A 13,299-nucleotide genomic window follows, 5' to 3' on the forward strand; every position below is an offset into this window, starting at 1 on the left:
AAGAAAATCTGAAGAAAAAAAACAAAATTTGATGAGAACAATGAAGCGTAAATGTAAACAACAATCAACAGTTAAATTTTGATATATGATTTATATGATTATAGTCCGAATTTCGAAGTTAAGCTCTTCATGAAAGTTGTAAAACTTGTCATTAAAAGCGTTTATATATTTTTTTTCTATATTTTTTACACTTCTACATTAATTAAAAAACTATTGAAGACTTTACTTAAATAACAGTCGTAAGATAAATGATAGTAAATCTATACCGTTGGATTTTATTTCATTTATATTATTAAAACTTTTTTGGATGAAAAAACCTCTTCTTTATTCCAATATCTTCCAATTTTACCATTTGATCAATTTAGGTAAGCGAAAATATACTTAAAAGAAAATTGTGTTTTTATGTTTTGAATGTGACAATATGATATGTATATACTTATTTAGTATTATATTTTTCATTTGATTATTTATTGGTTTAAAATATTTTTTCCTTAACGGTTAACGGATCGGATTATATTACCCGTTAATATTATCAGGTCAATTTCGGGTCGGGTCATTTTACCTGTTTATTTAACGGATGTTACACAACACAACCTATTAAGATATCAGGTATAAGACGAAAACGACACAAACACAAAAAATACGACACGAATGCCGTATCTACCCTATACAGTACACACTCTTGTGTAATCTCTTTTGTTACTTGTTTTTGATATATTCAATATGATGGCTAAAAACTATGAGAACGTATAGGAGAAGAAAATGATGGGTCGTTATCATTTTCCTAAAAAGTAATTTAAATAACTAAAATTTGTTGACGTAGCCAATAGTCCCTACATAGGCCAAAAATTGACAGGAGAAGTGACAACACCACAAAAATGGTGGTCTTTACAAGCTATTATTCCGCGTACTCACAACACTCTTCTTTAAAACTGTCAACAATGTAACGTTGATTCTAACAAAAGTTGAGATATACAGCATCACACAAAGGCTAACCACATGAACAAGAAAAAGAACGCCTCTCGACTACCGAAAACACGATTACATTACGCCAACCATCGACATCGTTCAATAGAATATACAACCATATATTTCCAATACAACTACGTATATAGCTAACTAAATGACCACGCCTTCGTGAAGTGAATCCAACATATACATAATCCCACCGTAGAGTTTATATTATAGATGGCTGAGACACACCTACTCGATCGTTCGTATCATATAATGCGGTCATCCCTTTAATCTACCTTGAAATGATCCAAGCACTTGCTATGTGGTTTTCTCCAAGTGGTAATTACCTCAGCTTTGAGTCGCTTCCCTTGCTTCGGAATGATGAGAGTGAGAAGAATGACCGCGGAGCTGTAACACATAACCGTGAGTATACCGTTATCAGAAAGATTCAATGCCAATGCCAGTAAATAAACATAAGCGTTTTCCTTGACGCAATCCTAAATGACTATGACAAAATCTGATAACGCATTCCGACTAGGTGAACTAAAGCTGTCAATGATTAAGCCAACCAATTTCTGAGTTCTTAACAGCTTCACGTTCATCTGCCAAAACAGGGCTACTACACGAGAGATTTGTTTCCTCAGTTGAGACAACAAAGTACAGTGTACTACTGGAGATATACGAGGATGAACCTCGAACAGAGTAAACTAATCATTGCATTACTACCAAGAAAAGTAAAATAAATGACAAAACAAGTACATAGAGCATCACCTTTCAACGAGCTTCCCGATAAATGATCCTCCCTCAGTTTAAAGTTCATTGGAGGTGCCGGGATAGAGGTCCGTAACGCTTGTACTGCATAGAATGTAAATTTGAAAAATCAGCTCTTCATTCTTTTCTAAAAGGAGAAATGAAATAAGAAAACTTATTTTAAAAGAAAACAATTCACCAGGTTTTTTAAAAACAAATCAAATAGGAAAATTTGTTTAAATCGATGGCCTACGATTTGCAAACTACTTGCTGTTTCATATGATTCTACAGTAACTTTTCGATCCAAACATTTTTAAACTGACAGATCAATGGTTATTGAAAATTTCAGTGGCCTTTCTGTATAACAAGTACAATCCAAAGAAGGTCCTTCCAATAACTACGGATACACATGGAACACATTATATGTGTGCGTGTTTGATGATCTGGAATAACACTCAAAATACCAGCTGGATAAGAAAACAAGAAACGGCCACGTGGAAAGTTTAGCTGGGAATGGAAAGTGCAGATGTTGGGTTGCTTAAGGATTCCTAGAGCTGTTCAAGGATCATTAGTAACCCATGGCAGCTTTCAGCCACTTCGGTTTTCTCACCCTAAGAAGAAAATGGTTGGGACTCATATGAAGAAAGTTAAGGTTCTACCATAAAACCAATTGGAAATATAGGGAGTAGCCCAACTTACTTATAAGCCCATGCAAAGTCCCTCGTCTCATCAATGTGGGATTCGTTCTCAACACGCCCCCCCCCCCCCCCCAATTTTCAAACCTAACACGTGAACAACACAAACGGGGTGACATGGAGTGTGTGTGGCCGTTTGGCTTCACACATGGGACAACCTACTCTGATACCATAAAGAAAGTTGAGGTTCCACCATAAAACCAATTGGCAATACGAGGAGTAGCCCAACTTACTTATAAGCCCATGCAAGGTCCCTCGTCTCATCAATGTGGGATTCATTCTCAACATCATATACTCCAGCATACAAGAAGTTCTATATGTCAAAATAATTGGAAATTAGGATATCCGTTAGTTACCCTGTTCATTGAACTCGCTTTCATTGAAGCTGTCATCAGGACCCTGCGTGAATCCCATTCTTGACTTCCTAAAATCTTCTGATAATCGGTTTGCAGGATCTCGCCCGTCTTCTGTATCATCATCCCCTTCAGAAGTCGTAGCAGAGATCCAGTCACTCATATTATCTGTCCCGCGACTTTTTCTTCCAAACTTTAATAACCGTTTAAATCCTTTTGTCACATCCTTACGTGACTGATTTTGAGATGAATTGGTAGCAAGGATAGGTTTCTGAGCACTTCCCCATTTCTTTCTCATCCGAGCTGCATCAACATCTATTTGGGTAAGACCATGAGAATTCCAAGAAGCAGGGCTCCCAATTGGGGAGTCCACAGAGGCATCAACATCTGAGGCCTCGTGAGGGTAGGAAAAGGAATGATGCATGTGCAAGTTCCATGAAATGGGGCTTTCCCCAGGTGAGTCTGGTAGAGACTCCAAAGTATGAAATGTTGAGGGTGCAGCCGCAGGCAATTCAGCCGTTGAAGCAGGGTCCACTTGAGAAAGAGATCTTACGGAATCGACATTATCAGACCTTTCAGAATCCTGGCTCGGTTTTCGTTTCCCATTATCCACATCCATATCATCACCATCTTCAACTGCCATATCCATATCAACACCATTTTCAAGCTCTTTCTCTTCTTCTTCTTCTTTGGCTGTGTCAACTGAATCTTCTCCCTCAACTTCTTCTTCATTTGTTAAAGTCTCAGAAGAAATGGATCCTTTCAGCTTGGAAAAACTAACTCCAGAACCAGTGCCTATGCCATTACTCTTCCTAAAAAACGACTTCGACTCCACATATTTAGCAAATTTATCATAGGAGTCCTGCTCGGTTTGCTCTTCATCAAATGGTACCAAGACAACCCCATCAGAGTGTAGAGAAGATAAGTTGTTCAGTTCTACAGGATTTGCAGAGCTTTTCCTCAAGGACTGAGAACGTTGTGGCTTCTCTTCCTTGGCCATTATCTCTTCACTAGTGCTCTTGCTGTGGGAAAAGCTTTTGACCTGTGAACGAGCAGGTATTTTGCTAACAGCTGGTTTGCTAACTCCAGAAGAGGGCTTTGTGTTTTCTTTCCTGAGATCAGAAAAGTTGGGAACTGACTGTGCTAGAGGATTTTCTAACTCTGGTCTTCGCCGACCTGAACTAAGGTTGGAAACTTTGCCTGATGACCGTGGAGCTGGTGCAGTTGGTGTCCAGGGGGTAGACGAAGGCAAGTTTCTATTGGGAAAAAGCTTTTTATTTTGAATGCTTCTAGAAGCACCGTCTCCTAAAGATGCCTCGTTAGAGAACCTATCTTCTCCGTACAAATTTTGGCCTGGAAATTCAGAGAGATCCTCATCCTTCTCCGAACGAATGGAATCTATTGGCTGTTGTCAAAACAGAAAACTATTATCCTAAGATACAAATACCAACCAGCAACACAAATATCTTCAAAGATTTGGTCAGGAAAAAAAAAAAAAAAGGAAAATGGGAAAAATCAAACTTTCCAGTCATCAATTTTACACCTAAATTCATGGTAACTTAAATTGAATCAGTACCTGCTCCCTCTTCATACTAGATCCAAAATTGAATGATCTCAGCTTGTCTGCGCGCCTACGAGCACTAGATGCTGAATCCTGTCTGTCTGCTGCCCCTGAAAACTTGGCTTTTAATTCTGCCTTACTTTTCTCAAGGCTATCTTCCATGGCCTTCAACTTGGCTTCCTTCTCTTCTCTTTTAGAACCCCATTCTTCTCTCAGTTTAGCATCTCTTTTTTGCATGTACCTCTCATAGAATTTTCCTTTAGAATCAAGAGAGAAACCAGGCTCTGAAAAATTTTGCCTCAGATTATCACCGTAATCTTGGATAGCAGCTATCTTCATTGGTGGAGTAGTATTGAAATTTTCCATCTCACTAGAACTACCCATTGGTTCCAACACTGTGTTAGCCGCAGGAAATTGTGCAGAAGCAATCTCCTCCACTGCTTGTTTTCTGTTTTGTGAACTTACTGCCTGTTCCTTCTTTGCATCCACGGGCTTGCTTCTTCGAGCAGAACTAGACTGATCCCCAGGAAGCCGAAGCTTGTGCTCTGCAAAAAGCTTTTCAAGCTCATTTGCCTTCATTTTGAGCTCATCATTGAGCTCTTGATTTCCCTTGGTCTGTCTAACTCTCTGAACTTGCTCGACTGGTGTTGTCGGTATCGTAGCAAAGCTCTCTTCATTCCTTGAAACTTTGTCACCTGTTAAATCCAACTTGCTTTCTTGACCACTATTGCTTTCATCTCTCCTTCCCTGTGGCTTCTTAATTTGTTCGCGACTGGCAGAAACCGGTTTCTGGAATCTCATTTTCTGAGCTCCAGAATCTTCCATTCTAATGTGTTTCTTATCAGATGATGTGCAGTCAACTTTACCCTCCTCCCCAATTTCTCCAGAAAAAGATCTAAACATAGGCTGGGGAGGGAGTTGATCACTCTCAAACCCTTGGAGCTGTGCTGAAGAATCTTCTTCAAGTTTTCGTCCAACACCACCCTCAAACTGCCCTGAGAAAGATCGGGAATGACCCTGGTAACCCCTAGGAAGTAACTGAGTCATTGGCTGATCTCTCGGCCTTGAATCCTCTACCCTACTTCCAAACCCACCACCAGATATTGCACCCCCAACCAGGTTCTTCCCTCGAACAACCTCTGTCCGACCTGAAAAAATCTTGGACTGTGTCTCAGAACCTGATTGATCCTTAAAACCACTGCTTCTTTCTTCGCTACCCGAATAAATCCCTTGATCACCTAACCCAACCTGCTCAGTTCTTCCACTAGAAGTCCTGGATTGAGTATGAGAACCCACCTGCTCCTTCTTCACCTTTGAACCCACCTCCTCCTTTCCTACAAAAACCCCAACCCGAGTCTGCCCCTCAGCTTCATCTTTCAGCTCAACATCACCAACTCTACTAGAAGCACTCCTTCCCTCAACCTTACAAAAATCTGTCGAGTCAGTTGACCCCTTCTGGTCCTTATCCACAGTCACACCAGATATTGTATTCGCTGCCACCTTTGTCTGAGAAAATAAATGAGAAGCAGAGGAAGACGATGGTGTGCACAAGGGGCTCTCCGTTTCTTTCTTCTCCCCGCTCAAATCAATGCTCATGTCACTGGCACCACTCCATCTTCGTAGCACGGCCTTCTCTGCAACAGCAGGTGCAGACGACACGTCAGAGGAGAGCCTTTTGAGCTCCCCAGGTTTGGCAGACAACACGTCAGAGGAGAGCCTTCTGAGCTCCCCAGGTTTGGCAACAACCGGCTTTCCACCACTGCCACCGCCAGAACTCTCCTTCTGTTTATTCTCAAAGAGGCTGATACGGTCCTGGACGCTGAGCCGCCTCCCGGGTTGACTCACGCCCAAAGGAGTCGTCGACTCAGTCTGGGATTCAACCTTCTTCTCCACCTTGGCCTTGCCTTCCTCTTTGTCTCTCTCAGTTACACTGTTACGTTGTTGTGTAGGGAAGTTGGCGTTGAGGGACTCAGGTTGTTGACACGTGGAGGGCTTTAATGGGTCTTCTTGTTGCTCCTGCCTATTTTGGGGTTGGTTGTGGGGCCCAGACGAGTTTTCAGTGAGGTCATCAATGGACATGTCAGACTCACATGAGGATCTAACAGCTCTGTCGTCCGCACTTGGCTTCCATTGGGAGATCACGTCGGATCTTCTTTGGCATAGTGAGATGAATTTGCGGCAAGCTTTGCTGCACAGTTTTCATAAAATAAATAAGTAGTTATATAAGAATAATGTATTCATATATACAGATATAAAATTACAGAATTCATAATATTTTTATTAGGTAAGAAGTACATGGCAGTTGAGATTTGAGAAAAACAGAAAAGACCATTGCAACTGCCATATTGTGACGGACTGCTTTACTATTTTTCTAAGTTCTACCAACCTTCGTTTTTTCCCTTAAGCATTTTACAGTGGGCCCAACGTGGCCCACTTAATATACTTCATATATAATGGACCCACTCAATGTACTTCACATGATCACCAAACACAGAAGAAACAAAGTCTTATAGAAAGATTACTAAATTCAAATCAAGTTGGTACTAAAGAACTAAAAAATGAGTATAAAATAACATAGGAAAAAAAACAATTTGTTCTAAGAACATCCTTGTCAGCTAATAAAAGATATGAAGGATTTGGAACAAAAGAACCAACTATTATATGCAGACAAGTAACAAGGAGTCACATTTTCTACGAAAAGCTACCCATCTTTAATCATTTAAAAAGGTCCAATGGCATGCTTTAATCAGGCCACCCTGTTAAACTATTTTTCCATTTAAGAGTTGCTATTTTCAAGTTTATCAGATACCCGAAGGGCTGTGATAGCATATCGCTTTCAGAATAATGCATCAGGTTATGATTGCAGAACCTGGAATAGCCTATCAACATCGACAAGAGTTAGTCCTATAGTACTAATGGAAAAAGTAGAGCCTAAAAAGACCACACATTGGCAAATAGGAAAAATGATTATATACCATGAAGGAATAACCTGGTCAACCGTTATATCTCATTTTGCATTCCTTATGCAGTTGATTCTTGAGAGAATTGACCCAAGTTAAGTTTCAAGACAGTTTCCTCCAGATTTATATTGGATTTGTGTTTGTCACAACTAAAAACCAGATAAACTCATCACTAGCACCAAGATGCAGGCATGGAGGTACAAGCATATGCTAGTGAGAGCATGCACACGCACATGGAGAAAGAGATACGGCAGGGGCACTGGGCTATTAAATAAGACCTTTTTCTCTTTTGGAGAAGGTGAGTTTGAGATAATATAAATTAAACTTGATGAAGCAGCGAACAGAGAGGATTTCAAGAATCTTACTTTAAGTGATGGGCACCAAACTGATCGGCAAAGTGTTGTAGTTCAGAGACTGTATCAGGGTTGAAACCAGCCGCAGATGCACGAGCACAAGCTGTGGTTAAATCCTGCCTAACTGCAACAAGTCGTACATCCATAGCCCTCAAAAGCTCCTTCCTGTACGAATTGTATTGAGAGAATAAAAATGAGACATCAGTTTTGGGAGGGAGAAGGGGGTGGGATGCTCTAAAATAGAATATGCATCTTAGATTATTTACTGCCATCAGTAATGATGATAGCAGAGCTATGGCGAACTGTTCAAATTAACATGCGCAGTCAACTCCTATCTTTATCTTTAACTGCTAACTTCACCTAGTAATTTGGACTTTGATACAGATATTGTGAATATATTTCTTTTCCATTTTAATTTTTGTCAAACAACAATTCAATATTTCACATCGAATAAACATTCCTAAATATCTCAAACCATAATAACTTCATATAAAAGAAGTTCCACAACCACATCTCATGGTAATGACCCAATTATTATCACCACCAACAGATCAACACTTTAAAAAACTAAAACAAAAAAATCCTTCCCACTGCTGACTTCAAAGTTCCAACACAAAGAAAAGTTCAAAATGAGGACAACCTAATGAGTTTAAGGGCTTGTTTAAGAACTGCTTTTTCATGACTGCAAGCGCTTTTAGAGAAAATATTTTTGGGTTTCAAAAGCACTTGAAGTGCTTTCTTCAAGAAGCACCAGTTATGTGCTTCTTGCAGGAAGCACTTCAAGTGTTTTTCCAGGATTAACTTGCATTTTTATTAAGGATAGGTTGCAAAAACATTTTCGCTTAAAGAGCGTTCAGTTATTTAAAAGAACTTCCTAAATTTTCTCCTAGTGCTGCAATTTCATTATAATTCTTCCATAACTTAAACTCTGACCAAATTTAATGAATAAAAAATTTACTGCAATCTAAGGCAACATTAAGTAAATTATTAACGAATTTAAAATTTAACAGAGCATTACTTTGTTGCATCTGCTGCTGCTGTGGTACCTGTTCCATCCCCACCTGAGCAAGTAATTCAGCATTGTGATAAAATTCATGCTTTGATCAATATCCAGATGTGAATGAAATAACACTAATAAAAATAAAGGTTTCAGATGTACAATGGCACAGGAAAAAAGATAATGACATTCCAAGTTGATGAATTTAAGATGCCAAGTCAGATTAGATGTACATGACCATTATGAAAAGTATACAAGAACAATTATGATAATAGACTGAGTTCTTTAAACTGTTTCAGAAGATTATATTATGATGTGCCTAATTGCTTAGTCACCCAAGTCACATGGTAGAGGTACATTACATGCACTTTTCATTTAACTGTTCACCCACGGTATCCATGCTTTCCATAAACCAGGCATAATCTCATCTCACTTCTTGCCATGCCAGGCTAGCTAGGAAAGATCCTGCTGGGCCAAGTTAACACCACTCAAATCCTAGAATTCCTGGTGCAGTAGCAGACACCCAACCGTTTTCAATGAGAACAAACACCTAAGCATTTACAATAAGAGTAAATACCTAACCATTGCAATCAGCAGATCTGCCTCTGCACTTCCCAACTTCAAGTTGGAAAATGTCTTCAACACAACAAATATAATACTTCCTCACTGCATAATGCACACCCCAGTTTTCAAGGATCAGATGCTAACTTGCATGAACGGGACACTGAAACTTCCTGAAGAGAAAGGGACATCAAATCCCTTTTACTCATAACACTCGCCTATTTGAGTTTGGAACTTGGGCCAGACCATGAGTGGCACAGAATGAATGCAAGAAAAGGATAGGGCGGTGGCATTCTTCAAGCCCAAAAGCGAGAAAACTCTGGAATCCACCATGGGGTCCTCTGAATTCATAACAAATACAAGGAAGAGATAACTATATGAGTTTTATTGTTTAACTCATCCAGAAGAATCTGATTTAAAAAGTTCCCAAAAGCCCTATTTATAATAAACTAGTAATCCTGACTAGGAAACAAATCAATAACAAACCCAGAATGGCATGGATGATTTGCTTGTCTTGGTTCTGTTGACTTTGGACCTAGTACCTAGTTTGTTAATCACAAATTCAAGGGCCACCATATTTGGTTTGGTTTTTCACTTTTCCAATGTAAGTTGAAGATTTCATCATGCATGACAGCCCTAAGGTTTGGGATTAGCACTAAGTCCATATCCCACCCTAAAAAAAGAATATTGTAACAGCATAAAAACCTAAGGACACTAATTTCCTAGCAACCAAGTATGCTGTATAATAACACCAAACCAAAGAGTTCTGGCGAGAATAATATTACTAAAAATATCGATTAATCCACTAATAAAAAATAAAATAAAAAAACCAAGTTACTGCAACTACATTCAAGCTACAAAGGGACGAGGCAGACAGCACAGAGACGTCAAAGCCTAAAAAGGTGAGAACCAACATAAAGGGTTTTTTTGGTTGTTTTCTGTTCAGTAAAGTTGCATTGAAGCATGAAGCAGTGTCAACTGCATTCCCTTGAATGAGGACCAGAATATTCCATGGTGCGATTATACGGTGGAAAAAAAAAATCATTAGTATTTTCTTTTATGTGTATGTGTGCGTTTCAATTCCTTTTCCTATCTGACTTGTAGAGATGGTGGAAGAAAGTCTATAAGGATATGGAGCCTGATCTTGAAAATTATGAAGGGTGTGATATTTAAGTGCTTGTCGCTCTCCCCTTACACATTTACTAATCTATAGTACTTCTTCAATCTGACCTAACTAATCTATAGTACTTCTTCAATCTGACCTAGTTATAGCAAAAAATATATCTGACCAAAATCAGTATTGCCATTGAAAATAACCCCAAACGAGATGGAAATCACTAATATATCTTCGACATAGTAGCAAAATTTTCATATATTTATTGCTTTAAATATAAGGCATGAACTCCCAATAAAGTATGAAATTACATAGCATTTTTCAAGTAAACAACACAATCCCTGACCATCTATATTTGTGCAAGAAACTTAATGAACTTTCCTAGATGAAGAAACTAAGACAAACAAATGGTGAGCCACCTCTGCACCATCAATCCTAAATTCTCTCATGTTTCAACCACTCACATAGATATATATACACACGCGCACACACACGCACACACACACACACACAAACAGTTATAACAAAGAAAGTTCAATAAGGTCAAAGTCCTCCAGTACTGAAGCAAATACAATCAATTACAAATTATACAAGATGCCAGAAATCACGTTTTGTTGCATTTAAACCAAGTCAAGTTGAAATACAATCAACAATTGAAAGTGAAGTTGGTAGTGATGAACATACCTAATGCGCCAGCATGATGACCGCCCATCCCCTGATTTGAAAAAGTTCCGCAAGTTCGATTAAAACAGAAAAATGCGGTTTCATTAGCATTAAAGTTACTTAACAGATAAATGACCATACCTGAGAATATATTCTCCGTGCCACCTCCAACTGGGACATCTCAGCATCAAATGTATTGACCAGTTCCAGCACCTCAGGTGTGCTAACAAACCGCACAAACCTGTTAACAATATTGGCTAATCAAGTTAAAGAAGCCTAAATTATTACAACATAAAAGGCCAGCATGGTTTAGATAACTGAAAAAAAATATCCCATTGGCAACCCGAAATAACCTTTCAAGCGTTCCTTTTGTGAACCATGTCTCAGTATGTTTATGTTTGTCAACCTCAAGTTTGATCGACGGAATTGCAAGTGCAACCTGCTCTTTTGCAACTTTTAAATGAGTAACAAATGGCTTGACTGAACCAGACGCTAGCTTCTCAGTGTTCCCATCACTATAAACAAACAATTCACATCTGCCAAAACAAAATATATATCTGATCAATAATCTAAGTGGAAATATTAAAAGAACATGAAAACGCAAAGAGTACATAGAAGCGTGACACTCACCGTGAGTGCTTTGGTGACAATTGGAATACTGCATAATCAATAGGAGTATCGGATTTCATTTTCCCCGTCACACTAGTTCCTTTATCTCAAATGACCCTTCATATAACAGATGTAGTTTTCAAGCCCCCAAATGCCTGAGATTCTCACAGTTTTGATTAATTCATTCACAATGCATAATCTGAACCAAAAGAAAAACACAAAAGTTTTAGAAACTAGCTATATCAGTTCTTGCAAGTCAGCATGATTGTGCAAGTTGAAGTTATTAAGGACTTGACAATGAAACTTCCATTAATAGAATCAAATATAAGAATCCCACATCACTAATCCGCAATCGAAATCAACAAGGGGTATTCCATACATGGAAATGCCCAAAGAAAAAAGCACAACCCCAGTAGCTAAAACTTACTACTTCTAGACCAAAATACTACCACAAATACACTACCAGATCTCAATCCAGAAACTCTAGCCAAAAGCAAAATGCACCTAAAGTCTACCTATTTGCACCAAATACGGAAACCCCAATGCTTCAAATACAGAATTCAAACATTTCCCAGATCCGATTTCTCCAAATTCCAAATTCAAATGCAAAACCAACCAAACCCCAGATACAAAAATGCCCAATTCACCCCCAAAAAACAAATTCAAATGCGAAACCGTAACCGACGCGACCATACAGATAAACCGACTCACCCACATTTAAATGCAGCTTAAAATTGCATGCAGTAAATGCAAAATCCACACCAATCGCATCCAAAATGTAAACCCAAATGCGAAACCGATCGCCCGTACAAGAACTTACTTGAACTAGCTCAATCTCCCGGGAGATCTCCGATTGCCGCAATCGGATCCTCTGATTCGCTCACTCCGGTGCCGGCATTTCACTTCCCCTTTTTCTCTCCAATTTTAAAATTTTCGTTTTTCAAATTTTCCAATTGGGTTCTTATTTCAAGTTAATATTTGGGCTTTTGAGAAAAAAGCCTAATAAGCAGCAATGACAATATGGTTTTTGCTTTTACTCATTCATCTCAAATGTGCCTTATCTTTGCCCCCCTTTCCCTTTTTTCTCCAAGTGCTTTGCTTTGTGTTTGCTTTCTCTCTCTACAATCTCCCTGTTTAAAAATACACAGTTGAGAGAGAAAGAGAGAGGTGAGAGAGAGAGCAAGAGAGAAGAGAGAGAGAGAGAGAGAGAGAGAGAGAGAGAGCAAGACAGAGAGTGTGTATCTGTGTTTGGAGTTTCAGACAAAATTTTGGTTTAATTTGTCAAAAAAAATAAAAAAATCTTAACTAGAATTGGAAGACAGAGACTCGTTGGTGGTGCTGACGTAAATTTACCGAAATGGACTTGACAGTGGTTTGACTCCAAATTACCATGTTTGCCATTCTTCTATATATTTTTTTCCCAAATTTAATCAGTATATTTAATGCGACTTCATTTGTTGCAAACTCGATTTAAACCTTAATCCGATCTATTAATCAAGAGTGATAGAAAAAAATCATAACTTACCCATTATTTTGAAATTTTGAGCACATTAGATAAATTTTATACCAACAGATAGCTTACTTAGCAAGAGAGATCTTTTTTTTTTAACAAGAAATGAGAATTAGTTGTGCGACTCATTCTACATTCGTTTAAAACGATTTATACTATCTACTATTGTTTTCCGTGAAAGAAATGGGTTTCTTAGACTAGTTAACTACATATTACACA

General features: G+C 38.6%; 1 protein-coding gene across 4 annotated transcripts; it reads right to left on the reverse strand.

Annotated features, from left to right (window-relative positions):
* Positions 1-849: 849 nt before the first annotated feature.
* On the reverse strand, positions 850-12,823 carry LOC103929277. 4 transcript variants are annotated; one of them, XM_048572410.1, is made up of 11 exons: positions 12,391-12,823; positions 11,592-11,725; positions 11,315-11,497; positions 11,103-11,202; positions 10,983-11,013; positions 8,645-8,687; positions 7,639-7,791; positions 4,329-6,501; positions 2,756-4,157; positions 1,726-1,809; positions 850-1,362 (listed from the first exon to the last, which is right to left on the reverse strand). In XM_048572410.1, exons 2-11 carry the CDS (start codon positions 11,648-11,650, stop codon positions 1,298-1,300), a joined length of 4,293 nt encoding a protein of 1,430 aa, XP_048428367.1. In that variant the 5' UTR covers positions 11,651-11,725; positions 12,391-12,823; the 3' UTR covers positions 850-1,297. The 4 variants fall into 4 exon arrangements, with proteins under 4 accessions (XP_048428367.1, XP_009336718.2, XP_048428369.1 ...); XM_009338443.3 differs by having other exon boundaries at positions 11,592-11,769; XM_048572412.1 differs by lacking the exons at positions 10,983-11,013; positions 11,103-11,202; positions 11,315-11,497; positions 11,592-11,725; positions 12,391-12,823 and adding an exon at positions 9,201-9,373.
* Between the last annotated feature and the right edge of the window lie 476 nt (positions 12,824-13,299).

This window comes from the organism of the source record quoted next, unplaced genomic scaffold, assembly GCF_019419815.1.
Source record: "Pyrus x bretschneideri cultivar Hongxiangsu unplaced genomic scaffold, Pyrus_bretschneideri_v1 Contig61, whole genome shotgun sequence".
Lineage (NCBI taxonomy): Eukaryota > Viridiplantae > Streptophyta > Magnoliopsida > Rosales > Rosaceae > Pyrus > Pyrus x bretschneideri.

Coding starts and splice junctions, on each gene's coding strand:
- LOC103929277 (XM_048572410.1), bottom strand. CDS start 11,650: ATGAAATCCGATACTCCTATTGATTATGCAGTATTCCAATTGTCACCA. Junction 11,203..11,314: donor ACAAAAGGAACGCTTGAAAG/GTTATTTCGGGT, acceptor TATTGTTAACAG/GTTTGTGCGGTTTGTTAGCA. Junction 4,158..4,328: donor CTAGTATGAAGAGGGAGCAG/GTACTGATTCAA, acceptor TTTTGACAACAG/CCAATAGATTCCATTCGTTC.